Here is a 27,893-nt window from a genome sequence, read left to right as displayed (position 1 = left end):
GTCTTATAATTAATTATTTGATTTTCAACTATGTTACAGTTCTTTATATTTTATGTTTTTCTTCATTTTTAACAGCATTGATATGTCTACTGAGAAAAAAGTAAAGTCAACGCACATAATCTCTAATTCATTAAATTAAAACAGTAACAGTCGTAAAGTAAGCGTATTTTCACTTTTAATAATGGTTTATAAAATATGGTTACATAAATTAATTTGGCTTTTGTTAATATTATAACATCACACCTTCAAAAATTCATCACTTAAAAATAAATGTTTCATATACATTTTATAATTCTTCTCTGTTGATAGCTGATGTTTGACTAGAATTTCTTGGATTTGATGACAAACTTCTCCAAAATTTGGCTCTCTCTAAGAATAAGCCATTTCTTATTCCTGGCATTTGAGCATGAATAAAATAGTACTCCATGTCTTTTGAGATCACAGGGTGCCACTTTTCTGGGATAAAATCTGTAATCTCAGGTGTTGGATCCCTGAAATATAAGCATAAAACATACAACAAAGCACGTATAGTGAAATACTGATTCGATGACACATAGATTTAGTGAAATTTCAAATTTACATACTTTCTATATAAAATTATAATATTTCTTCAAAATGTTGTCCCTAACCTGAACTAACCTTAACTTCGTCAGTTCGGAATACAGTAGATCGGCAAAGGTAGTTCAATTCTTTAGCCCCATAGGCTGCCCAATCTAACACTTTTAAATTTCTTTCTGTAGGGACATAAAAAGCCTTTATTTGATGGAACGCAAGAGAAAATAGGCCAAGACCTCGAACAATTAGCATATTTTTAGGCAAGTCCGCAGAAAAACCATGTGCGTCGTATAAACAAATGCATTCAAGTACAAGGACTACATTTTAAACAGCTATTGTAATGTTATTTTGTACATATAAATTAGAATGAAGCGTACTAAAACTCGATAAATATATTTTTGCATGAAATTATCTTAAAACCAATATAAGGCCGCAGTGTCTTAAAAAGATATTTCCAGTTAACAGTTTTTATCATCAAACGTCTTCTATTGCTGCACTGAATAATCTGTAGAAGTTTGATTCCATAGTTCTGATTAGCCCTGTATAAGTTTTGCTAATTTTGTTGCTCTCATACTGCATATGTGTTATGAACATTTTCGTATAATGTAAATGAACTTACCCTGTGGATGCGAAGTTGAAAAATAGAGTTGTAAAAAGAGTTGTTACGTATTTATCATCATCGCTTATTGACTTGTTAGGGAATAAACTATCAGCTACTGGGAAGAGATACTGAAGATCGTCTGCATGACATACCCCTACAATAGTTAAAATTACATAAAATGTCTCAAAAAAAGATTGCTAAACGAGTAATCACAGACTAATGATTATTCATTTACATATAGTGCTTCACAGGATTCTTAAAATATTAACTTCTTGAATTTCGGTGATGAAGCATTTTTCAAACATTGTTTATACAGCAAAATCGCACTATTTCTTCACAAAAAAACGAACACTCTGTATATATTATAGTTTGAATACAATATCACAAAAGTTATAAAAATTGAACAGCGATATCCTTAAAATTCTCCAACTACCACCTCTGTAGAAGAGCTATCAGAACAATACAAATATTTTTGACCAACGCGACTCTTACATGTTTTTAAACACGTTATTCATAATAACTAGAAAAATGCCATGCATGAGGAAAGATAGAAATTCAGAGGAAGTATTAAAGAATGATGTTTTAAACTTTTTGAATATAGAGAAAACCCAGTGTTCCGATGAATTTAAATTTGTTTGTTCAAATTCAAAGTTATCTCACCATAATCTATGTCACCCCCGCCAAATATCGTGGTAAAACTTGCTTCACCCTTGTGTCCAAACAAATAGTAATATACTGGCTGTTTGGTATAATTGACGTGTAGCTGAACAGTTTCATCTGCACAATTTAAAAACCATCCGTCCGTGTACATCTAGAACATACATTTGCTCATTTCAAAATAAGTTAAAAACCTTATCATACTCTTGACAATAATTATGTGAATTTGAATATTTTTCTCTTAGGCCCAAATTGTACAAGTGCAAAATTGTTTTGGATGCCCCTGTTGAGGCGCAAAAACTGATATGTGAAGATGAAAATCCTCTTCTTGGCTACGAAAAATACTTTTTCATTGTCACAGAAAAGTATTAGGAAAAGTTGCGCCAACCATTTCCCTTAGTTATTCAGTTATAGTTATACGAAATAAGAGTTGTAGTTTTTTCCTCCCTTTTTTTAAAAATATTTTATCCAGGCGCCATCTACATTCTACAAAGGCAAGTAAACCTTTCAGGAAAATATTTTTGTAATTTTTTTTGGCGCCATCTAGACGGAACTTGCAAAGTAAGGGCTATGCTATAGATCAATCTGGCTTTGTTTAACAGCTGGTACTAAGTACGACGTCTAGGTGCCGCTATCAGTCACGGAAAACTTCGCGACAACATAAATACCTACATACCGATGCACATATTCAGGAATTTTTTCAACCTTTTCTTATCAGGACATCAATAAAAAAGGTTGTTTATATTTTTTGCTAGTTAATCAACAAAAAAAGGCATTCCGAATACATTCTTGAAGCTTTGGATACGAAAAAAAGAGTTAGCATAAGAAATATATGTACATGTATAGTATATATATACATATATACCATGTGGCTCTAAATTGTCGTGTTAATTTTTTAATACTTAATTTTTCATTATGTACCATTTAATAAAAGTAAAAAATGGCATTAAATACGACAAAAATACAATTCTTTGAAGTTAGTCTATTTTTTTAAATGTTGCTTACGTTATAGTACAAAATTGCTGATTTTTTAAATTGAAACATAGGGGAGGTAACAACAGTCTTTGATTATTTTTATTTATTTTTTAGTCGTATTTTTTAACCAAAGCATAATTTGTTAAAAAGTCAGAGAGGTGAGTACAATTTAGAGCCGCACGGTGTATATAAACTGTTGACAATTCTGTGCCATGAACATGAAGAGAATCATTACGTACATTCACAAGTTGAGTTTTGTGTGACCAGTCTATTGTGTGTCCTCCGAAATAATAAGCTTTAATTTGTTTGGTAGCTGACTCAACGTCCGAAGCAGTTTTATCGTACATCAAACTAATCGGGGCCAATGTCTCAAAATTTCTATTCAAATCGTCCATAAGAGTTTTGTTATTCAGAATGGCTAAAAAATGAGAGATTTACAATATTTGGATTTATATCATAAAAAAACTTAACCAAAGTAAATTTCTGACAAATCAATGCGAGACTCAAAAACTCTTTAAGAATGAATTTGCATCAAATTTTTTTCTTGCGTTTTTTGTATATCAATAACAAATCAAATGTAATAATAATAAGATATGGGGATACCAAAAGTCGAGATCATAATACCTGCTGCCCTTAAGGCGCCATCCTCAGAAGTTATTCCAATTATCAAAGGAACTTCCGCACTTCTTCCAGATTTTATGATATCTACGGGGTGTTCTACTAGGAAGGCACCCTCTAAATTCGGTTCAATTGTTGGTTTGAATGGTATCATTGGATCGAAATCCCATTCCTGAAAAATGTGATTATTAAATTTAAACATTTTCTCGCCCGTTATGGCAGTCTTAAATTCTACTGAAAGTACTTATTCAGATGTGCTATTACAACATACCATAAACACTACGTCGTGTTTAACAATATCTAGGGCATCTACGTTGCTTAAACATTTTATCATATCTTTGCTGGAAGTTGTTGGACAATTGAACGATTTTGCTAATTTTTTTGCATTTTCAACTCCTTCATTTTTGGGAGAGCAGGCCCAAATGCATAAAGAAGTACCGCTCATAGCGATTGCTTTGTGGAACAAATCTGTAAAAAGTTTACCATTATTGTATTATGCTATCTACTAAAAATGAATATACAGAGTGTAACATGTCATTATGAAGATATTTCAGGAGGTAATAGCACTCAGCAAAATAATTTAAAAAATGGTAAAAGACTCATAGTCACCACTCACCATTTTCGACATTCAAGATGGCAATTTCGCATTTTTCCCACGTAAACTTTGAGTTAAATTTTTGAAATTTCGTATATCTATTTTCTTCAAGACAAAATAAAATATCAAAATCGTCGGTAGTCAGGAATAGGGTATTATGTTTTTTTAGTGATGTATTATTTTATGTTTTATTTTTTTTCTTGAAATACCCTGTATGAATTGTAGTATTAAATTCAAATTATCAGCTGATGGAAGCGTTTCGTGGTATTTAATAAAAAATTTTAAGATAGAAATAAATTTAAACGAAAACAAAATTATAAAAACCGCTGAAAGTAACCTTTGAAAAATGTGAAACTGGCCCATCCTGTATATCAAAAACAGTACATTTTTGACCATGGGTTAGTTAGCATTTTTCTATTATTTTGCAAAGTACCACCGCTCTTTGAAATATTTTCTTGATGATATATTACACCCTGTGTATTATCAGTATCCGTGATGTCAGAAGCAGCAACAAGTTTCATAAAATACTGCTACACGATTCAATAAAATACGAACACAACAATGTGCTGCTTCTGTTGCTGCGGCTGGAAATTTAATTAATTGTGGTTTTAACATGTGGACAATTCCCTCGTACATATTTAGCAGATTGTCGGAATTAAACCATGTTTACGAATTTTTAATTTCCGAGTAGCCCTGAGTAAGAAGGTTCGTGCCAATGTAATTTCCTATTGAGATTTGAAACAACAATGCAGACATTAAGCTAATTATACAATTAATAAAAAAATAAACTAATCCGCCGGAAGACTACTTTATAACAAGCTTGCGCAGCTATGTATTAAAATATCATAATTAGTATGTCTTCTGTTTTATGGACCGGAGTTAATCGGGCTCAAATGAGAATTAATTTCTACATTAATTTCCATATTACTTTGTATTTACAAACTACAGGATAATTTGAAAGTTGTGTTCATTAGCATTTTATTTAAAATATACTGTGTGGCTCTCGTAACTGGCCACAATTCGTTCACATATCATTTCTGCAAAAAGTAACATTTTTTGGCTAAATCTATCTCACAAGAAAATTCACAGTTATGATAAACTGCCTATAGCTCTAACAGTTTTTGAGATGTTTGATTCAAGTTTTCACTTAGGGATATTAACTTCAGTTCACGCAACAACAATGATGATTCATAAGATATCATAAATAATTTTTTTATCGAGAAACGCTATCTCTGGCGAAAATTTTACAAGAGATAATTTTTTTTTAATGGTCAGCTAGTGGCAGAGAAAAATTTTAAGTCGTTAATACAGAGGGTTACAAAAGTATAATTTTTTTTACGAACCACATGCTATTTTTAATATTTCCATGTATTAAAATAAATCCTGCTGACGTTAAAACATGTCAATTCATGTAGGAATTGTTAATTTCAAAATTAATGAAAATCAATCGCTATATATCGAAAGAACGATATTAATTTGAGAGCTTTAGTGCTTTATAGCAGTATAGCCAAGTAACTTTGGATAAGTTTGCCTGAAACGCCGTATTTTTGGTTAAGAACGTTTTAGTCAAAAGTTGTACAGTAACTCCTGGAACACCCTGTGTGTTTAGCAAAGGTTTCTTTGGGATATGCGAGGAAAATTGCTCTTCCGGCTGGTGTTTTAGTTGTTCATCTATATTTCCATTCTCCTCCCCTCTCCCCTCTTCTGCCATCATTGCCTTAATTGATTTCCCAATGCTTCGTTGGCCTCATCAGAATTCTTTGTCAATATTAAAATATTTCCGAAAAGATAACTCCTACTTTGTGTTTTAAAGATTCTAAGGGTTCCGTCTCAGATCAATTCATAACATTCCGGAAATATTGGTGCCGCTGACCACCCCACAAGCCCGACAGGGTGGTACACCGATCTGAAACCGAAGCTCCTGTCTAAGGAACAGCAAAAGGTTGAGAACACTATATAAGATCAGTAACATCAATCGGTTTTTTGGCCTGAAGTAAAAATTTCTTTATCCTAAATGGACTAAATTTGATCATAAGAAATGTCAAACACTTTGAAATAAATATGAGACTTCGCATGTAATTTTGAGCAGTTCTTGACACTATTTTCCTGGGGGGAAGATAGGATTTTTTCCCACATTCTTTTTCTCAGGCTCTATAGCTATTTAATTCCGTAGTTTAATACGTTCTCAACATCTACTAGGACCGCGACTTCCACATCTCAACGATCTTGAAGGAATCTCAAGTCGAGATTTACGACGAGTTCAGGACGGACCTTTAAGATGATGTAAAATCCTTTAAGTTTATGAGGAAGTTATTAATGAAGTACTAGCTAAATATAGAGCAATTTCAGCAGTGTGTACTGATACCCATCCTTAATAATTTATTAAAATGCAATAGTTCAATGTGATACCTTGATAGAGAGGTACCAATTATGTTGCAAATAATACGTGAATAATTATCATGGTTTGCAAATAAAGGAGCAAAATATATCTATCTCGACGGATTAAGCAACAGCCTTAACTAATTTGGTACCAAGTAGGTGAGCAGCAACTTAATTGGCCTTGCATTTACGGTTGATCTATTAATGCAGCAATACGCCTGCCTAATTGCCATTAGATTCATTAACATTCTTGTGATATTTTCTATTCTAGTGATATTCAAGAGTTTTACAATTTGTTCGTGCATATTTATGATACCAAACTGGTGATTTGATTTTTATTTATGTCAACTGGGAATTGTTTTATCAGTTAAACGTCCATGCAGGATTTTCTTTAACCTAAACTAACCTAAACTATTGAATTAAAATATCCAAGATAGATACCTATATCGTGCCAACAATATATTAATGGACGTAGTAGGTATTTGATGAATTATTAAAAAAAAAATTGATTGATTTGATTATTATTAATACGTTTGTGTCATATATGCACAGTCGATCATTAATAACCCACTGTAGCGCTCAGATTTTCAAATGTTTAACTTCAGTGTATGGTTTTATTATAGGCAGCCAAATATACACGAAATCAGCAATCACGGTATTGTCGTCTTACTTGACACTTACTTAACCGAGAAAGGGCCTATAGGCCAATGATAAGAGCTTAATCTTATATATAAGATTAAGCTCTTATCATTGGCATTTTTGCTTCGTGCCATGGACCGTCAATGTGATCGAGTTTGAATTTTTGAAATAGGCAACCCGCACACTTCTAGTAGTACTCTCCCATGGATGGCAGTTTCAGTGTGATCTAACGTGAGAAGTCTCGCTGCGTCAAACTTTCCTTTTAAATGAGAATTGCGAGGCATTTTAGTTACATTAAATCTAAAAATTATATATTCTCTTAGAACCGTGAACGATATCTACAATTGGCCGAAAATTTTCTTGTTACCAACTCGTGTGTTAATGGGTGATTAATTTATTGGCTGGTTAACTATTGCGACAGTCCATACGTTAACACCTAATATGAAAAATGTAGAGCGAAACAGTTTTCAAGAATGTTTATAAACGTTTACTAAAAAAAGTCTGATAGAATTTGGTGCTTTTGAGCCGCCATGAACGTATGTATGCACATAAATTGAAAATATGTTCTGTTCCGTGTAATTTTACAAACCCCATTTGCCCAGTTACTCTCAGTACCTATTTTAAGAAGACTTTAATAAGAAAAATGAAGTGACCTGTGTAGGTAATGAAGCGAGGTACGCCACATTACGCAAATAAACAATTATTGCACCATCTTCCTTACAAATTCCTGTTAAGAAATATTAATCAGCTTAGGAATTATTTTCTTTTCGTATCTCGATGACCTTTCCGAAGTATAATCAAATGATATGATTGTCACAAGTCCCAAATTGCATCAGTTTCATTAATTTTTACCTCGGCTCATTGGTGATAACATGTGATAGTGGACGCTGGCCCCTCCAGCTGATTCACCGAAGAGAGTTACACTTTTGGGATCTCCGCCGAAGTGTTTAATATTCTTTTGAATCCATTTGAGAGCAAGATTCTGGTCCTTAAGGCCATTATTTCCTGGAACGACTTCATCGCCAGTGGTCAAGAATCCCAGAGCTCCTATAACATTATATAGAGTAAATTAGGCATTTGAAGAGTTTAAGAGCCGCGCATATCTAAATATTTGTTTGAATGATTTAAGATATTTTGATGAGTTTAAATATTTGTCAAAAAGGGTAAAATTGCGAATAGCTATCAGAAGAAGAAAATATAGGAAAATTAAATATTTCGATTTCCGTTTTTGGTCAATAGCTAAAAATTAAGAGAAAAAAATACTTGCCCTATAATTTTTGCATGTTACCTGCCACCTAAATCTGACACGAGATTTAGATGAACCCTTTTATATAAGTTATTTCCAATACAAAAAAAATACAATTAATTTTTTTATCGGACAATTGTGTTGTATATTTGCTATTGGATAACTCACCTAAGCGATAATTCAATACAACTAGAATAACATCTCTTTCTAGTAGAATATCAGGGCCGTACCAGTATGTATTGCCACCTCCACATAACCATCCTCCACCGTGGAAAAAAACCATGACTGGTAAGGAAGAGCTCTGGGAACTTTTAACTTTGGAAGATACCTAAAATCCAAAATTGACGTATATTAACGATTTACAGCGTAAGTGCGAGAAACTTGTAAAAACTCAAGGCAAACAAGTAAGTGATTTTCAAATCCATAGCCAAGTCTTAATGAAACGCCATCAATATTCATGCAGAGAAAAATACTTAAGAAATAATCGCTGTTTGCACACAAATAATCAAAAAGAAGACTAAAAGCTCATAATTGAAGCAATTAAATAGTTTTATTGGTGTCGAGGTACTTCCGGGACCTGAGCCTTAATACAGCTTTTTATAAATTTTTTATATAACACAAGATAAAAGGATGTTGCATGTATGAAATATTATTTAAAGTTCTTATTAGTTGAGTTTAAGATTATATCAAATATTTAATTTCCGGTGAAATAAAATTTGGCAAGACGATTCGCTTTAACTAGTTATGAAGTGAACGTATTTAATGCTTCGTAAAAGATATCATGGACTCTTGGCTGATTGTTAAATTTTAATTGCTGCATTTAAAATTTTAATGTTGCTATACCCAAGTTGCTGCACTGCTATCCAACTTTACGAAATACTAGAGAGGCGAAAATCGACCGAACCAACTTTGTCGAGAAATACATTCTTATTACATAATTAGTACTTAAAGACGGGGTGCCACGTATCATCATGAAAATGTTTCAAGGGGCGATAGTACTTTGCGAAATAAAAAAAAAGGTGTTAATAGGCCCATGCTCAAATATGCACCATTTTCGACATACAGGGTGGCCAACTTTTACATTTTTCCTCATATAGTGTGTTTTTCTCACGTATACCTTTGAGTTAAATTGTTGAAATTGCGTACACTTACCTCCTTTGAGAATCTTTACGACAAAATGTCAAAACCGCCCGTAGCCACATTGAGAGCATTATGCCTTTGTGGTCGTGTTCTACTTTATACTTTGTATCTTTTTTTTGAACACGCTCTACGAATTTCGATACCAAATTTAAATTCCTTCAATTCTTTAGCTTCTTAATCTCCTGCAATATTTTCGTCTTTTTCACCGTTTTCGTAATATTTGCAAAAATATAAGTCGATGCACACTAGGAATGTAAAAAAAGTAATGAAGAAAAACCTTCGGAGTCAGTTATCAACCACCTGAAGCATTTTATAACATTTAGTCAAATTTTCTTAAATAAAAATAAATCTAAACGAAAAAAAATTATTGAAAATGTGCCATCCTGTATATCGAAAATGATACGTTTGCGAACATGGACCTGTCAAAGTTTTTTCGTTGTTTTGCAGAGTATTATCAATCGATCGGTTATGTTTTACACCCTGTATACATATCTTTGACAATCTAATGAATTACTTCTGCGCTGAAATAATAGCATATTTAAAATTTACCTGCACGACAAGATTTAGGTAATGAATTTTACACCTTCATACTTCATCCCTATATCTTCAGAAGAAATCTTCTACCTTCATCAAAGCATTGCTCATTACCTTTGGAACATAGACATTCAGATACAAGCAATCTTCCTCCCCTTCAAATATTTCAGATCTTCTGTAGATATCTCTTTGGGGACACACTGAGTGAACTTGTGTAGCATTTAAAACTCTTTGCCAGTCACCGAACGGAACAGGAGGCTGAAACAATCAAAACATTGATTTTCCATTTTGTAATCACTGAAATTGTAATTATTCTCACGGCAAGGAATGAATCTGCTATTATTGGTTTCGTAAAACATAATACGTTAGCTTAGTCTCTTAGTAGCTAAAACGGAATTTTCTACTCGCGAATAACGGAGGGAAATCCTAACTATTTCCACGGAAATTTGAAAATTTATTCAAATTTTAAAGTACGAAGCGAGATATGTCCGCCAAGCAGTGGTTTGTGCTTGTAATTTCCGACTCACCATGTCTATATACATTTGTGTATATTGGGGTCGAATGGCCTTCCAAATTTGGCATAAGTATTTTTCTTTTAGGATTTGTTATCTTTATGTAACGGAATATTTCTGTCTCCTTTTTTTTTAAATACTGCCTCCATGCCTCTGTATTTTAGGAAAAGCAATTTGCAAATTATAAACTCTCCAAATTCCAGCGAAGAAGTTTTTAAGTCCTACGGAAGGTACGGGTACATCACTTTCCTGGGAGTTCTTATAAACGTCGTGTCTTTTACTTTTTAATCGTTTTTAAATTCTGAGCCTCTCGACCCTCAATTTTCCGGAGTAATGAGTTGGAAAATTCAGACTTTGAAAGTCGACAGGTTTTTGCGCATTTTAAGCCGTCCCAAGCGGAGCTTAATAGGTCCTCCATTGCGTTTCAGAAAATGGAGGGGAAAATTTTAAATTTAATGAAAGACTTTTGCCATTTTCATGTCTTCTTTAAGCCAGTGGAAAGTGTAGCATCTCTCAAGATTGTATTGAGGCGTTGGCGTCATGCATCTCACAACTTTTAAAATTTTTGAAACCTGGGCAGCATAGCTCTGACCACTACAAAATGGACTTCCAAATTTCGGATTTAACAGAAGAATCTTCCCGCTTTTGCAAACGTTTTGGCATTTTTCATGGTCAGAACTTGTAAATATAACGTATATAGGAAAAATTGGGTATGCCATTAACTTTGGATAAAAAAGTGTAAAATAGGTATGGTTTGTTAAGAAATATTACGGCAATAAAAAAGATAAAGCAATGCCAAGGTTCGGGAAAAGTGGTCATAAAACAAAAATAAACCCCGTGTGTAATGCATATTACATACAATGACTGAATTATGATAAAAAACATCAGATAAGACTTTAATATTTCCAGGTTCATTCGTATATTCAAAACAAAGTCTATGCATGCGTTTTCTCTAGTCAACATGGTCAGTGTTGCTAATAGCAAGACAGGTACTTTACCAGTGTTAAAGTAAAATCACCTGAAAGTTTAGCTAATGATACAAGAACCTATTGGCACTAACTCAATTTTAATTCAAATTCGACACAAAGTTTTTAACGAACTTTTTTTCATAGTTCCGTCCGTTCAGAGTCACTTAAAGGCACTCGAAAATTAAGCGAGATGCACCAAATAGGGCACGGTAGATGGCGTTGGTAAAACTTTCTTCCACAGGCCCAGCATGCTTGCTGTTGACATTACCGATTTCTGCTCGCGTCTGTTTATTGGGGATTACCTGGATTTGAAATGCATGCCATGAAGCGATAAGTTTTCGCAGAAAGATTAATTGGAAATTACGGAATTGCGTAATTTGTGTAATGGTTTCACTTTGTAGCATGTATGTTTCTGGAAACTTGGTAACGATAAAGTAATGTTAATTAGAGTCCTTGGTAATTCGACTGCTAAAAAGTTTAAAAGCAGTGAATTGCTGTTATTATTAGGCCAGCTGCAATAATCTAATTTCCGCATCTGGCTCTTGCACGATTTTAAGTTAAAGGTAGAGATTTGTTGACAACCCTATAAGCTTGATGTAACATAGCGTTGAGATAAATTATAAAAATATAACTTTTTATTAAGCTTTTCTAATAATATTGCAGATTCTGATAAAATGTTAAATAATCGTATATTATCACTGTGTAGCATAAAATAATTTTTATTATCAGTGTCTTAGAATGAGGCTAAACCTAAGCAGTTATAAAAGAAAGAAACCCTACTCACCTTAAACCGCAGGTCACCAATCGGTGGTTTGGCAAATGGTATTCCCAAAAACGCAGAAATTTCCCTTCCTTGTCTTGTTTTCAGATATTTCCCTCTTATTTTCCCATTTTCACAATTCACCACCGGTCCCGAACAATCAACACAGTCTTCTGTAGAAACCCATTTTAATGTGAATATCGCAATAAATAAGGTAAAAATCAGTACGTGTTTCATAGTTCTACGAAGACCTACTTTCAACTTATGTTAGTTTTATGGAAATAAAATTGTAAAAATATTGTTATGGCTTGCAAATGTTAGCTAGGCTTTAAAACGCTCTGTATGTCAAGAAAGGTATTATATACCTACTATATATTTGAATTAAAATTGCTACAGAATTGTTATTGGTGGGAATTAGAGAGTTTTTGCAAGCAACAGTGTGTAATTGCTTTCAAGACCTTTGAAGATGGCAAATGAAATAAAAAATCCATTATGTGAGAGAGGGCTGACGTAAAATTTTATAATAAACATTAGTTATTGATTTTATGTTATAGCTGACCGTATGAATGCAATATGGATCAGAATTGAACGCATTTTTGTCAATTCAAGCTGCAATTGAAATTCTTAGTGCAACATAACGATCAACAATCAAATCACGCGGTTTTATTCGTGAAAAGTGCTCCTGCATTTCAAAATAACCTGGACTGACTTGAAACGACCTGAACTACCCCAAATAAACTTGAAGTGCATGAAAAATTACTTAAATAGTTCTAGAATTATATTATTTTCCTACTCGAAATTAGCATAAATATAGTATAATTAAATAAAATGGGCGTATAAGAGACGAATGAATATTTATTTAAAATAAAAAAGCAGACTTTTATTGACGCGATAATTCACAAGGAGACATAAAAATCAAAGAAAAAATATCGAAATGGATAATATTAATGTTTGAACTTAAATCATTTCCAAGGATTTCTAGCAGTTGTTTAAGATTGAAGACATTGTAGAACGTTGTGTGAATAAAAATTCCTGAAAGGAACCTTTTTAACTTGCGTGATGAGAATAGAGAATACGGCTCAATACCACTCAGGTAATCTCAGAAGGTCTTTAGAATCTATGGACCATTTCCTCCAACGTATTAGTGGAAGCTAGAAACTTCAATAACGTGTCGCTAGTTTTTCCTTTATATGTATATATATATATATATATATAGATGGTAGTTTGGTGATATATATGTGTGTTAATGCCCTGCGAGTGTGGGACATGATGTTTGGGCAGAATCGAAGCAGTGGACTTACCAGGCGGCCAGAGCCTTGTTCCGATTTATGTCTTTTGAATTTTTTTCTAGGGTTATATTAATTCGTTGGCCTATAAAACCCCTATAAGTACTCAAGAGGAACTATTGGGAAGAGTGATTGTAGACTCTCTTTTCGTGCATAACAATACGCACGTTTTAGAACGAACTTCCAATTCAACTATTCAAAGGACAAGTTTATATAACCAGATTAGGGGCGTGCTTTTAAACCTTTATTCTATTTATTTTTATGTTATCTTAAAACATATTAGCAAGGCAAGCAGGAGCTGAAAGTAACTAAACACTTAGCATACTCGAAGCAATGATGTTAGATTCTATCTCAAAGTTTATGATAGAGAAGCGTATAATCGTCATGTCGCTTATCATTTTGTTCTTCACAGAATGGCGAATGAACATTTATTATTGTTGCTATTTATTTACGACGCATTCCGTAACGATTTTTCTGTTATGTCTGCCTCTATCAAAGAAAAATATTAATGAATAATCTCTAACGAACATTGAAAATTATGTTTATTTTCTAAATGTTCACACAAACCTGTCAGCCTACACCATTAACACGTTTGAAACTGCTTTTAACAAATCGTATTAAAAGCGTACATATTTATGATATTGGGTCCATGGAAAACAGGTGTTCGAAATTTCCAAAGTTTAACTCAAGGCCTACGTGAGGAAACGCAAAATATGAGAAAGAATGTGCCACTTTGCCACCTGATATATCGAAAATGGTGCGTTTTTTCTATGTCTTTGTTAGTATTTTCAAATTAGTTTGCAGAATACTATCACCCCTTGAAATGTTTCTATGATGAAAAGCAGCGCAATGTCATAACCTATAGAATTTCTACACATTTCACTAAATATATTTCGCTTCGTTATATACGGTTCTAACGCCTTCTCCAAAAGTTTTATTTTTTAGGAACTTTTAGTAATTTGGAAATAAATATAATGTACTAAATATCTCTAAAATTGCAAAAACTGCAAAGAAGGAACAAACAGAAATTTTAAGTCTAGAACTGTGTAGGTTTGTTATAATGCTTTTCAAAATAATCTTCATTTACACGATCGTCCTATTTAGTAATTTTCTGCTATCCTCTGAAACGCAAATTAAAATTGGAACCCCCGATAAACAGTACTGGTACAACACAGTAACAGACTGGTCCTCCAAGTGCCTATTTAATATTATTATTAGAGATGATTTTACAATTTTGACCGTGGCAAATAAGAGTTGCCTTCAGAAAATGCCATGTTGTTTTCAAAAAGGTAACGAATAGACGGGTTTTAGTAGGAAAATTAATTGAACGGTTTGCATTGGAATGGTACTTAAAGAGAATTGTGGGTAAAAACGTGTTTTATTGAGTTTTAGTAGGTTTCATTTTTACTTGTTTGAAAAAAATTAGACTATAGTAATTCTTCAAAATGTTGTCCTTCTACTTGAAAATTTGATAATAATTTTGAACAACTTCAAATGCCGCAGTAAACTCGTACATCCAGTACTTGCCCTATTTCCACTGGCGTTTTATAAACTAGAGTCTACCTATGTTTCCATAAAAAAAATCTAAAGGTCTTAGGTCAGGTGATCTAGGGGGCCCCCGAATTGGACCACCTCTGCCGATCCAGAGTTCTCCGAACTGACGAGTTTATCATAATTGTAATACTGAGCGCCAACTCTCAATGTTACATTTTGAAAAACGACAAAATGAACGCAAGCACGGAACATTTTCTGTATGTTCTTCAGAAATTACAAATCGATTTTGATCAATGCCAACAATCAGCAAACCACCGTAGGTACTGTTCTTCCAATTTTGTTATTAACCGTTAATTAATAGCAATTACCATAGAAATAGCTAAGTTCTTTTAACCTTTGCAAATTCTGATTTAAGCCACTCTACGGGCTTGAACGCCATTCACCTTGCATTCGCCTTTGTTTTTCTGTCAAGATTTTACCTATTAATTTTCGCTCCGCAGTCATTAAATATTTCACATGAGTTATTCCTATGTTTTTATGAATGTAAATGTGTCTTTTTGCACCCCTTTATCTGATGTAATTAATTAAACAGTTTTCCAAATTTCTCGCTACCACCTATACTTACTAAAGTGATTCTTAGGAAAGAAGTGAAATTTACCATGTACGAGCTTTATGATATGTCGCATTACAGCTACCTTTAATAACCTTTATTATGCTATTAGCTGAAATTATAAAAACTATATATTTTCGAGTATATATACAAAACTGCGTTTTTATACTCGTTAGGGCTCAAGCGGTGCCATTATATTTATGACAAAAAATATAATCTTACGTTGTTTATATAACAATTTTTTACCACATAACTAGCAGCCTGTGAAATTAAACAATCAAACTTTGTGACGAGTAAGCATCACTATCATTCAGTCAAGGAAAATGTTCATTAAACTTAAAAGACCAACTCAGATTAGTGTCAAGACCAGTATTTGAATAATACCTGATTAAATAATTTTACCATATTGATGAATTACTTTCTCTCTCATTTTACGTAGTGAATACGCATAATGCGGTCTAAAGAAACATGTGATGGTAATCTCGATAACAGTGAGGTAAAAAAGGAGGTCTCAAAATTGAGAATATGTTTGGCTCAAATAGTGGCAGTGAATGTGAAAAATGTGTTGTTGGTAGTGTATGGGCTGACTCTGGGGATGCCGACTATGCTTATATCCAATTTGACTGGAAGCGACAAAGATGAACCTATAGTGTTAGATGATGATGGAATTTCGTGGCTTGGTGGGTGTACATTGGGTTAAAACTCCACAATAGACAGGTCGTACACAAATAAACATCAATGTTTCAACCAATTCATGTGTCACAAAACCATTTCGGTTGTTAAACGCCTTCATTAACACACTTGTTCATTAAAATACTATTAACCCACTGGCACTACACAGTAAAACTCTTTGCTGTATGACATTTGAACCTGGAAAATGCGCTGATGTTGGTGATGATACTTGTTATACTGAATGTAACGCATCATCTTGGAGATGTTCCAGGAGGCAATCATTCTCTGCAAAGTAATCATAGACCCATGGTCAAAAACGCACCATTTTCAATACGCAGGGTGGCAAAAATTTCGTAGTTTGTCTCATTATTTGCGTTTTTCTTATGAATGCCTTCCGTTAAAATTTTGAAATTTATTTAAAAAAGTTAAGACAAAATTTACTAAAATGGCCGAAACTCAATCATTTCATTCTAGATTACCAAACGGTGAAAGATACAAAAATACTCCAGGAGACCAAAAAGCTAGAAAAGTGAGAAGATAATTTAAATTTTTTTATATCAGAGTTCGTGCAAGGTACTATAAAAAAACATAAAAAGCATAAAATAGTACATAATGCAAAAAACATAACACCTTGTATACCGCTACCGACGATTACAACGTTTTGTTGTAGAGACTCTTAAAAAAAATAGTTGTGCGAAAGTTCAAAAATTTACCCCAACGCATACGTGAGGAAAACGTAAAATATAACAAAAAAATGGGAAAATTTGTCACCCTGTACATCGCAAATTATTCACCATACATCTATTAGCATTTTTTAATTTTTTTGTAAAGTACTATCACCCCTTTAAGTATCTCCATAATATTACATCCTCTGTACTGTCCATAGTCGTTGATTATCATATCTAAAATGTCCGAATACAGGGAGTCCCAAAAGTAATCGAACAAAGAGCAGCGGCATGTTCTTGCTATCAAAATATTAAAATCCAGCGCAATTGTTATATGCCGCAAGTTGATATCGTCAAAGATACAGGGTGTTAAAGTTAAAATTTTATTTCATACCTTTACAGTTTTTTGACCTACGCCATCGAAATCTGGTATACGGTGGTTTTCGGGCGTGGCAAACAAGCTAGTGCTCTCGGTTTCTTGTAGCTATTAGAGGGTGCCACTTGAAGCCATCTTGGCTAGTTAAAAGGCGTTTAATTTTTTTCTAAGCAGCTGCAGTAGCCCTATGAAAAAATATTATTCTAATTAACATTCTGAATTAAAAAAAAGATATTCCTGCTAGTAGCCTCGAAATTTGACAAATATAGATTGTCACCCCCAAGGGTTCCACATAGTTTTTTATTCTAGTTTGGGTGACGCATTGCATGTTTCTTTATTTATTTTGCATATTTACATTTGCAACTTTCAGGGATGAACGGCAGACGCATCATAATTAGACCTGCTTTCAATATTTCAGGTTCCCTAAACTTCCTTAGCGTGCCAATCGGATGTCTTATATCAGGAACCATGGCAAGTACACTTGGGAGAATCCGTTCCATGCAGGTCATCTGCATTCTATTCTTCGGAGCCTTCTTACTCTATTATTCTGCATCCCAATCTTGGCACCTTTTCTTCGCGTTATTTTTAACGGGATTTTCGGGGGGACTTCTAGAGGCACCGGTAACAGTCTCTATTATTTAATTAAACTTAAATTCAATTCAATTATTACAGACATTGATTTACACGGTTGAAATCACTGATGCCAATCTACGAGGTGCATTGTGTTCGACTTCATCTGCCGCCATCGCAATAGGAGTCATGGTCTGTTTTATACTCGGAACAGTGTTTCCCTGGAGAGTTATGGCGATTATTAACGGCTCCATACCCATTACTGAATTGGCACTCCTCATGTTCATCCCAGAATCGCCTTATTGGCTGATCTCTAGGAAGGAATTTCAAAGGGCTAGGAAGAATTTGGCATGGCTAAGAGGGTGGTGCGGTTTAGCCAGTATCGAGGAAGAATTTCAAAATATCTGTAACAAATTACTTGCCGAACAGCAACAGTCATCCGAGAACAAATGTAGTTTAAATTCTTTGAAGGGATACTTTAAGTCGACCTTTGTTAAACCATATCTGATAGTCTGTGTTACGTTTGTGCTGGCCAACTTCGGTACTCCTCAAATTAATGTTTACGCAGTGAAGCTATTCGAGCTTCTTAAAGTTTCCATCAATGCTTACTATGCGACTATTTTGGTGGGGGTCGCTGAAATCTTAGGCAGCATCTTGCTGATAATTTTGGTGAAGCCCATGGGGAAAAGAAGGCTTAGTTTTACTACTCAATTAGGGATTTCGATTGGGTTCTTGATTACTGGAATCTATGCCTACAACATAGGAGTGTTAAATTTTGAAACAACCGCAGTAGCAAATTCTGACTATAATTGGATACCGCTGGTCAGCATCCTTTCTATAGCTTTCTTCAGCTACCTCATGACGTTCTCGTTGCCCTGGATCATCATGGGCGAAGTGTACCCTAGTGATATCCGTGACAATGCCTCGGGAATATCGGCAGGAACCGGTTACATTATAGCTTTCCTCTCCAACAAATGTCTGCTTAGCTTAGTGGAGGAAATAACTCTCCCAGGGGTCTTGTGGTTGTACAGTGTCGTAGCATTCCTAGGGATATTCGTATTATATTTGATATTGCCAGAAACGGAGGGAAAGTCTCTGTTTGAAATTACAGAGCATTTCGCAGGACGCGCAAAACTGGACAATAAGGTAGGGAAGAAGGCTTCAAAGTTAATTCACGACTTTGCAAATAATGTTAATTGCGATGGAGTTGCTAATAAAGGTTTTAATGAGTCCTGAGATGGAATTTTGATTGAACAACTCTTAGAGATAGAACGCATGCCCTCCTTGGAAAATCAGATATCCATTTTTTATAAACATCATCTTGTAAATTATTTCAACAAAAATATCACTCAGCAGATCTTTGAACCGGCTCAAGAGTCCAGTTAATGCGGCCTCGTGTGAGAAATCCGCGTCCTAAATTCGAACTAAATATATCAAAAATTGGAAAAGCTGCGAAAAAAAATTACATCCTTTACATGAACATTAATACGCGTTTTTTTTAAATAATATTTACATGCCAAGTAGTCTGATTTGATGATTTTCTGCCAGTCCCTGAAGCGGGACAGAATGGAACTGAAATATTCTGTTATATTTGCTGAGACCGGTTTTATTTTTTGCAGAGTTGGCACACTTCTTATATTTTTTTCACATGAAAAATATTCAAAGACAGCAGATCAGTGGATTTAATGACCCGGTCGGTGGGATTTTCCGGGGCATCTACTAGCGAAAATCCTCGATACCTCCTTCGATGACCCGGAACTGTCCCTGGGATATACAGACATCTTCAATGCCAAGACAAATTTAAATCTCCATTGTTTATAATAAATCCTCTTGTTATCATTGCTTTTTAAGGGACAAAGGCTTACTATATCCTCCTGCGTTCTTGCGTTATTATCCTATTGTCCTTCTTGAATAGCGGCACGCTTCGTTTGTTCTATTTCTTGAAACATAGCAAAAACGGTACGCTTTGTATAATTACAATAAACAATTGGTAATATTTTATTAATATTAACAGTATTATTAATAATAGGGAAATATATGATAGAGTAGTAGACAATTTAAAGCGTGTTCCGCCTCAGATCTTAGTAGCAGAACTTAAGCCTCATGACTTTTTTTGGAAGTTTATTCGTATTTTATAACCGCTCATAACCAATGAGCGATATGGGATTATTTCATTAATATATATATTTTTTTTTTACTGAAGTTCTAATAATTTACTACTCCGTTATGAAGCGTTATTTTGTCAAAATTACGAGACTTAATAATTATTATTACTGGAAAGTGCATATCATATAAAAGTGAGTGTATTAAAGATATATATTAAAATTCTAGTAGATTTGTAGTAATGCCAAGATACTGATATTGATATAAGCTCCCTTTCCAACCCATCTATCATTTTGGAAATCTGTTGATGAACACCCAGTGTACCACTGCGGATCCGTTGTACGAAAAACTGTCTTGGCAATGAATTTGGTGAAGCGAAAATAAGCTAGAAGAAACCTGTAACAAAAAAAATTATCCCATTACAAGTTCTCCAAGAAACTCTAACGAAGTCCAACCTTTTCACCTAAAAATATTACTTACCTAGTTAATTAATTTCTATTTATTTTGACGCAAGGCAAACATATCAAATTGATAAATTCAATAAGCGGTATTATTCTCCATGGATTTCATTTGAAATTCCACTACCACATCATCCAATAAAAAGAGAGAGTGCTGCAACAAGTAGATTCACTCAAGAGTATCTTCGATAGTGTAGCCTTTACTATATACACGAGCAGTTCTCGCTAAACATTAATATAATAAGTATGTAGATTCGTAGTAGGTATATAATTATATGCTATTTCCGCATTTAGCTTTATGAGGCGTGAGCAATATTAGTGTCGATAAGACACTGTTGAACGGAACGATGTGCGTTAATAGGAAATAATATAAACGTAATGTGTGGAAATGAAGTGGTGGTCGGTTAGACAGTTCGACATGCTCGTATAATTTTCCATGGTTTTGCTTTTTGACCCTGTATAATGTCACTGCAGAAATACTAGGAAAGTAAGATCGATGTACAAGAAACGATTAATTATTAAAAAAAATTTTTTAGAAAAACTACCTTCAAGAAAAAGGAGAAATAATAATGGAGGGGTAAGTAAAATTTTTAATAAAAGTTCATAAGGTTTCATCATGAGCGATTCAAAGAATTCCTGTACCCGCCAGACAGAGATACTTTGCAGATTATTACATGTCAATGAACTTCCTTATTTTCTACTTGGATATTATGAATTTGTAGCATCATCAACAAGAAACTCATTTTGAAATTTTTTGGGGACAACTCAAATTTAAACTTCTTCCAATTACTGATATTTATTAAGCTTATTTAAATGTAGGTTATAGGGAGAAAAGCAGGCTTGTGCTTTCAGAATGTTGCTCTCTTTCCTCTTTAATTAATGGTTCTTTGTTCCACAAGGCGAAAAAGTAGCAAATTTGCTGCCGCACGAAGTGGTGCTTGTTCTTTTACTTCAAGGGGCATTTTATCATAAATTTTTGGCGATTTTTACATATTTCGTATGCGTATTTTTACTGCCTAGCCAGTAAATGTGTTCTACTGCCATTTATTTATCAAAACTAAAGTGAATGAAAAACGTCTTAACGCTTAGGTAATAAAAGGGTTACTTTACAGCCGGCTTTGTTTCATTAAAATGGAATCGTTTTCTGTTAATTGGTGAAAAACGACATTTGCTTCACTGCAAGAAATTCATGCAACTTTATTGATTTGTTTTGGAGATAAATAAATAATCGTTTAGAGCTAAATAAATGTTGTGTGTACTAACAGTTCTTGGGATATTATTTAGCTTGCGTGTTGGCTGAAGCATATCTTTTTGTGTTTGCACAGTTAGGCGCATGAAGTGATTAAGAATCAATAATTACCGAACATCTAGAGGAGAATTTTTTAGGGCGCAGACACCCTTGTGCCCTCAGTTTTAAATTACTTGCAAAAAATATGGTACAGGACGTCTTATTTCTTCGGCATTCTTCCTGTTCTCCTGTCCGAAATCCTTCAACTACGTCGTGTCCACAGGCACAAAACACATAGACATCTGAATCGTAGACATGATATAAGTATTGTTGTAAAATATATTTACACAACCGTTTATATATGTTAATTAGCGCTTCTATTGCGATTCTTGACCTTCAAAAGTGGGAAATCCATAATAGCCTGATTATTCCGAGATATGAGCGTCTTTATTTACTAATTATTAGATTACCAAACAGGTTCTTAATTCTATAGGTGGTTCAAGGGATATTCTTCGGCTGTCTTTACTTTTTTGGTGGAATCAGAAACTTTACATTAAACATTTCAAAGACACCCGGTTTCAAGCTTCCCTGCTACCCGTTTTGGAGAAATATGAAAGTAAACATGAATAATTTTTCGACTAAGTTGAGAATTTCTCTGAACGCTCCGGTCACAACTTCTTAGATCATTTTCACCTTCATAAACAGTGACTTCACTTGTTAAGTAAATTTGCATATCCCTCATTCGAAAAAGGAAGTGAAATTTGATGCACTAAAATCTCTATGGTTCCTGTCAATAAAACGCCCTGTAGGCAATACATGTATAGCAATTTCGCAAGTTACTGTTAGCTAAAATATTGGGATTATCTTAAGCTCGGTTTTCTTCATTTTTTGCCAAAGTGCACGTGAATGAACATGCACTGGCGATTAAGCATCAGTCAAATTGCCTGTATCATTCGCGCAGGTACTTCATGGAGATTGATTACTTCAAAAGTTGGTTACGCTTTAATTTCAGTTTGAAAAACACTCCACGTACCAGTTGATTGTTAACTAGCATATGGCGTTCCTTAACTGGAGATTGAAAAACTGATCTTTAACTGTTATAATTAGTCTTTGCTTCCTAATACTCAGTCAGTGATATAACTCTGTGATACTGCAATTAATATTCGAATCAAGCAATCTAATTCCTTAAATGTACTTGTCGTTTTCCATCACTTACCGGTGAAAGCTATACGTGTATTCGTCGCGCAGAAAAATTACTTGCTTAAGCACTTACATGAACTACTCAGATTAAAACGAAGAACTGCAAGAACAGTTAAAGTGCTCCAAGATATGTATTTCTCTACGGGGTGTAACATATCATCATGCAGATATTTTAGGGAGCAATAGTACTCTGCGAACTAATAATAATACGCAAATAGACCCATGGACAAAAATTTGCAATTCACGACAGACAGGTCGGTCTGGTTTTATATTTTTCTCATATTTTGCGTTTTTCTCCTGTGTGCATTCTGTTAAATTTTTGAAATTTATTTTCAAAAATCAACAAAAAAAGATTAAAAATGGCCTGAACTCAGCCACTGCATCCTAGATTATAAACTGGAATATGTGGACTAGACTTCCTTAATCTGAATTGATAGATATGTTTTCTATATACATATTTTCCTTTTCAAGAAGCCGAAAATCTAAAGAATTGGAGAAGGAATTTTAATATAGTGTCAGAATTCGTACAGGGTCTTCTAAAAATAATACGTGATCCACAAAATATAACACCCTATAGATGGCTACCGACGATTTTAACATTTAAGAAGAAAATAGGTACACAAAATATGAAAAATATATTATAATTCAAGGCTTAGGTGAGGAAAACCCAAAATATGAGAGAAAATATTAAACTTTCCCACCCTATACATGTATCGATAATGTTGCGCTTTTGACCACAGGTCTATTAGCATTTTTGTATTGTTCTGCAGAGCGTTATCGCCCCCTGAAATATCTCCATAACAATATGGTACACCCTGTATATGTGTATCTCAAAGACACCTAGATTGTACTCACGACTTTCTAGATTTTATGACATCTTACCTATGGTATTTCTTTGCAGGGAAAAGTCACAGTCACCTTCAAAAGCAAATATATCTTCAATAAGAAAATTTCTGCCCCAGATTCTAGCCGTCAGTGTTAAAAATGTGCTGCTCCTCGCATTTGGCATGTGCTTGGGATTCCCCACTATCCTCATTCCTAGTCTCTCAGGAGGTATTCCAGAGGAAGAAATTGTTCTAAATCAGGACGCTATTTCATGGATAGGTAATGTGATTACAACACAGTTGCAGAAGCAGTCAGAAAATGAATTTCTGGTTAAAACTAGGATCAGTTAATTTGTTATGTGTACCACTTGGCTGTTTGCTATCTGGATTTTTGACGCAGCCAATCGGAAGAAGACGATCTATGCAATTGGTCAATTTACCCCTCGTAGGAGCTTGGCTATTGTTCCACTTTGCAAAGCACCCCTGGCACGTGTTCCTCGCGTCCTGTATTACGGGATTAAGCGGAGGACTGCTTGAAGCACCTGTAAGTACTTAATTGCTGTTACATTTCAAATATAAAAAATAACAACATCAAGATAATAAAGAATATAAATATAGAAAATAAAAAAATTACAAAATAGAAATATGTAAGGTTCGACAAGACAACGCATATTTCAATATAATATTCGTTCATATGTCATTTAAATCACTGATAGCTTTTACACGGTAATATACAGAGGTATCTTTATCGAGTGCAAATTATTAAGCGCTGAAGTAAAGTAATTTCATCATATTTTCTTGCACTTTCAGGTGTGATCTATAATGAACTATTTAGCAACTGTAGTCGTACCATTTTTCCAACTTCGCAAACACTCATTGTTCTCTTTAAATTATCCCTGCTTAACCAGCTCGAACTAGCCAGCAAAAGCTCCGGAAGTATTTAAAATGTTTCTGTAAGGGAGAAGGTAATCTGAACTGATTAAGACAATAGACGGTTCCTTTCTCAGAAGTTTATGAAGGAACCTTCAACAATCAAGTGAATATGTGAAGAGTCGATTCTCTCTCGTTTAATCGCAAATCATCCTTGAACTCCTAGGCGGTTAGCTAAACAGGCTTAAGATTAATTATTTAATGAATATGTTGAGGAAACTGTCGATAGACATTTGTCATCGCCACAGGCCTTAGCGCAAAGCTCCAAGGAACCCAGATAGGGGTATTCTTGAATCTTGTAATTGGTGATGGTTTGAAATTCCATCTTAGCTTTACTTACAGGAAAGAAGAGAAACATCGTTGAATGCAACAATAACTGCAGCAAACCTACTTCTGGGAGAGATTAAATTCAATAATATTTTGCAAAAATAAGGTCAGATATTGATAGCTTTTTTATCTCAACTAGAAAAGGGTGTAAAAACAACAGATTATTTTGAATGGAATAGTTATAAGTATTCAGAACAAAATTACAAAAGTAAGATTATTGAGAAAACCAATATTGACCTGAAACAATTCAATAGACTTTTGTCCTGTAACATAAATTATACAGAGTATTCCGGCATTGAGTTCTAGAGGGTAAAAAAAAAGGGAGCGATTTGGCCTCAACTTACCTTATACAAAATTTGCTTACGCTCATTCTACAGGGCATTAAAGTATTTTTTTTATTTAGTAAATTGAAAAAAAAATCAGAATTTTTCATTTACAGACATGGAATAGATCCTAGGAAGGTTTTTCGCTACGATAAACTCATTTAAAATATTTTTTTATTTATAAACTTGTAGTGTTGGGTAATCGACCGATTACTTTTGCGCCAATTAATAATTTCCAAAATTGATTTTTTAGACTCTCACATACCTGGCAGAAGTCACGACACCAAATCTACGAGGTGTATTAGCATCAACATCGACTGTGGCTGTAATATCGGGCATCTTGACTCAGTTCCTCTTGGGCACATTTTTGCACTGGAGATCTGTAGCTTTGGTCAGTGCAGCGTTACCGATTACTTCTTGCATGCTGTTATTTCTTGTACCAGAAAGCCCTTATTGGCTGATATCAAAAAATCGACTGCAAGATGCCCAGAGAAGCATTGCTTGGCTTAAGGGATGGCTGGAAATGGAAGAAGCGGAGCAAGATTTTAAGGAACTTTATGAGCAACTAAAGAAGAATGCGGAAAATGAGTGAGTGCGGTAATAATAAGAGACCCCAGGTGTATTGTTAATTCGCCGTTTCAGACGTGCCCAGATTTCTACAAGTCTCAATTGTGAATCAAAATTGACTCGAGTTAAAAACAATTTAAAATTATATACAAAAAAAAATTTCCTATGGCCTTTCGGCTTAGTTACATTTATTTTTGGACTTGGTCACTTCTCTGGTATGACAACACTTCAAACATATGCCGTAAATATCTTCGCTACCTTGAAGGTTCCTATCGACAAGTATTACGCTACAATAATATTAGGTGAGTTATAGAACTAGTGCATTATCCTAATAACTTTTTAATATACAGGGCGTTTCAAAAATATGGTTATAAAACTTGAGGAAGTTATGGAGAACATAGCAGTGGAAAAAATTTGCATATAAACGCCTAGTCGAAAATGAGCTGTTTTGATACATATACGTAGAATGTGGTTCCAACTAACGATGCATGTGCATATTTTACCCGCCACATGCAGCATCACCTGAACCTACAACGACGAGGCGGACCTTTCAGGTAGCCAGCGCCAAGTCCCGATTTAACCCCGTTTTATTTTTTTGCTTTCGAATTTCTGTAGACATCTACGAGAAACTGTTAGGAAAAATGATAGCGGCCTGTCTTTTCGTGCAGCAATACCTTAAGTATCACATTTAGTGGCACCGAGAAAATATTACATTTTTGGAAAGAATTACTGCAGAGCCAAAACGGCTCGTTTTCAATTTAGGGTTTATATACAAAAATTTTCTACCGCAATGTCTTCTACAACCTCTTCATATTTGGCACCATTTTTTTTTACAGTCTATATGTTTACTTCAAAACAAATATTGAACTCAACATGGAAACGTATCTTTTTGTAAAATTCGTGCTATTTCATGAACTTTAGGTGTCGCAGAAGCATTGGGGGCTATCCTAAGTTGCACTCTCGTCCACTTCACAGGGAAGAGAAAAATGAACTTCGTCTCACTTATTGGGACGGGTCTATGCTTCTTTATAGTAGCTACTTATGCTCAGACGATAAATGTAACGAAGCTGCAGACAGTGGGAACAACAACAAAATCAACAAACGATGAACAAAATTGGGTACCAATGACGTTTCTTGTAATAGCTGCGTTTTTCTCACATGCTGGACTCAGAATTTTACCTTGGATGCTCATTGGTACGTAGCAAATGGGCTTGATTGATTAATGATTACAGAATTCATTTTCATTTTTTTTTTCAATAGGAGAAGTCTACTACAGTAAAATTCGGGCTCCGGCTAGTGGATTCTCTGGCGCGGCCAGTTACATTTTAGGGTTTATATCCAATAAAATCTTCTTTTCCATGGTTTCCGTATTAACCCTACCTGGAACATTTTGGTTTTATAGCATCGTTGCGCTATTAGGATGTGCAGCATTATACTTCTGGCTTCCCGAAACAGAGGGAAAAACATTATTCCAAATCACCGAGCACTTCGGGGGTGGAGAAAAGCTTGATTTTGAGGTCAACCATTTCATTAAGATGAGGAGATTAAAGAAAGAGGGACGTGTTTTGGAAAATCAAAGTGGTGAAATTAATAATGCTTTCGACAGAGATATAGTCAAGCAAAATGGCGATTCTGACGTGAAATTGTGATAGAAAAATTGTTGATTTCCTTTTTAATAGCTAATTATTTTTAGTATAGGAAAATTTCAGCCGACGAGAACATCGTAGAACGATAATAACAATTTTAATTTCATATATTTAAAAATTATCCACCTAACTACATACTTGTTAAGTATCTATTATAGAATATTTTTAATTCCAATAAAATTCATATTTAAATGTTAATTTTAATGTTAAGCCAAAACATGGCATCAAGTACGCCCCTGTTTCTCTTGAAAGTTTTTCAAATCATAAAGCACCTCTTTAAGATGTAGCAATTTTCGAAATTTATAGTTCTTCTCCTCGACTCTTTCTTGTTACTGGTTATTACTTGGCAATTTGTTTGCTAAAAATGAAATTAAAAACTCAATCAAAATTAGCGGTTAGCACCAGTAGCGTAGAAATTCGAATGAGAAAAAAATA

At 34.2% G+C, this 27,893-nt stretch overlaps 3 protein-coding genes across 8 annotated transcripts in view; 2 read left to right on the top strand and 1 right to left on the bottom strand.

Annotated features, from left to right (window-relative positions):
• Positions 1-19,204, top strand: part of LOC136341317 (facilitated trehalose transporter Tret1-like) — a 52,343-nt gene extending 33,139 nt beyond the window's left edge. The window contains exons 1-4 of one of the 4 annotated variants that reach the window (XM_066286167.1): positions 15,451-15,502; positions 16,009-16,249; positions 17,701-17,903; positions 17,955-19,204. In XM_066286167.1, the coding sequence (XP_066142264.1) occupies positions 16,021-16,249; positions 17,701-17,903; positions 17,955-19,088 (1,566 nt within the window). In that variant the 5' untranslated portion in view covers positions 15,451-15,502; positions 16,009-16,020 and the 3' untranslated portion in view covers positions 19,089-19,204. Of the gene's footprint in view, positions 1-15,450; positions 15,503-15,900; positions 16,287-17,700; positions 17,904-17,954 lie in introns of those variants that run through there. The other 3 variants (XM_066286166.1, XM_066286169.1, XM_066286168.1) reach the window with 3 other exon arrangements.
• Positions 10-12,532, bottom strand: LOC136341011 (venom carboxylesterase-6-like). Its single transcript, XM_066285574.1, has 10 exons — positions 12,204-12,532; positions 10,054-10,197; positions 8,434-8,593; positions 7,872-8,066; positions 3,678-3,874; positions 3,413-3,578; positions 3,028-3,206; positions 1,817-1,967; positions 1,175-1,310; positions 10-491 (listed from the first exon to the last, which is right to left on the bottom strand). The coding sequence occupies exons 1-10, from the start codon at positions 12,414-12,416 to the stop codon at positions 287-289; spliced, it is 1,746 nt and encodes a 581-aa protein (XP_066141671.1). The 5' UTR covers positions 12,417-12,532; the 3' UTR covers positions 10-286.
• Positions 19,205-20,556: 1,352 nt separating the features above from the next.
• LOC136341316 (facilitated trehalose transporter Tret1-like) lies at positions 20,557-27,656 on the top strand. Of its 3 annotated transcripts, none has more exons than XM_066286165.1 (8): positions 20,557-20,657; positions 20,950-20,990; positions 23,743-23,945; positions 24,007-24,209; positions 25,499-25,833; positions 25,888-26,114; positions 26,734-27,006; positions 27,073-27,656. In XM_066286165.1, the coding sequence occupies exons 2-8, from the start codon at positions 20,983-20,985 to the stop codon at positions 27,459-27,461; spliced, it is 1,638 nt and encodes a 545-aa protein (XP_066142262.1). In that variant the 5' UTR covers positions 20,557-20,657; positions 20,950-20,982; the 3' UTR covers positions 27,462-27,656. The 3 variants fall into 3 exon arrangements, with proteins under 3 accessions (XP_066142262.1, XP_066142260.1, XP_066142259.1); XM_066286163.1 differs by having other exon boundaries at positions 20,610-20,896; XM_066286162.1 differs by having other exon boundaries at positions 20,610-20,900.
• Positions 27,657-27,893: the final 237 nt, after the last annotated feature.

Source organism: Euwallacea fornicatus, chromosome 9, assembly GCF_040115645.1.
Source record: "Euwallacea fornicatus isolate EFF26 chromosome 9, ASM4011564v1, whole genome shotgun sequence".
NCBI lineage: Eukaryota > Metazoa > Arthropoda > Insecta > Coleoptera > Curculionidae > Euwallacea > Euwallacea fornicatus.
Note: the sequence above shows the minus strand (reverse complement) of the source record. Positions and strands in the feature narration are given on the sequence as shown.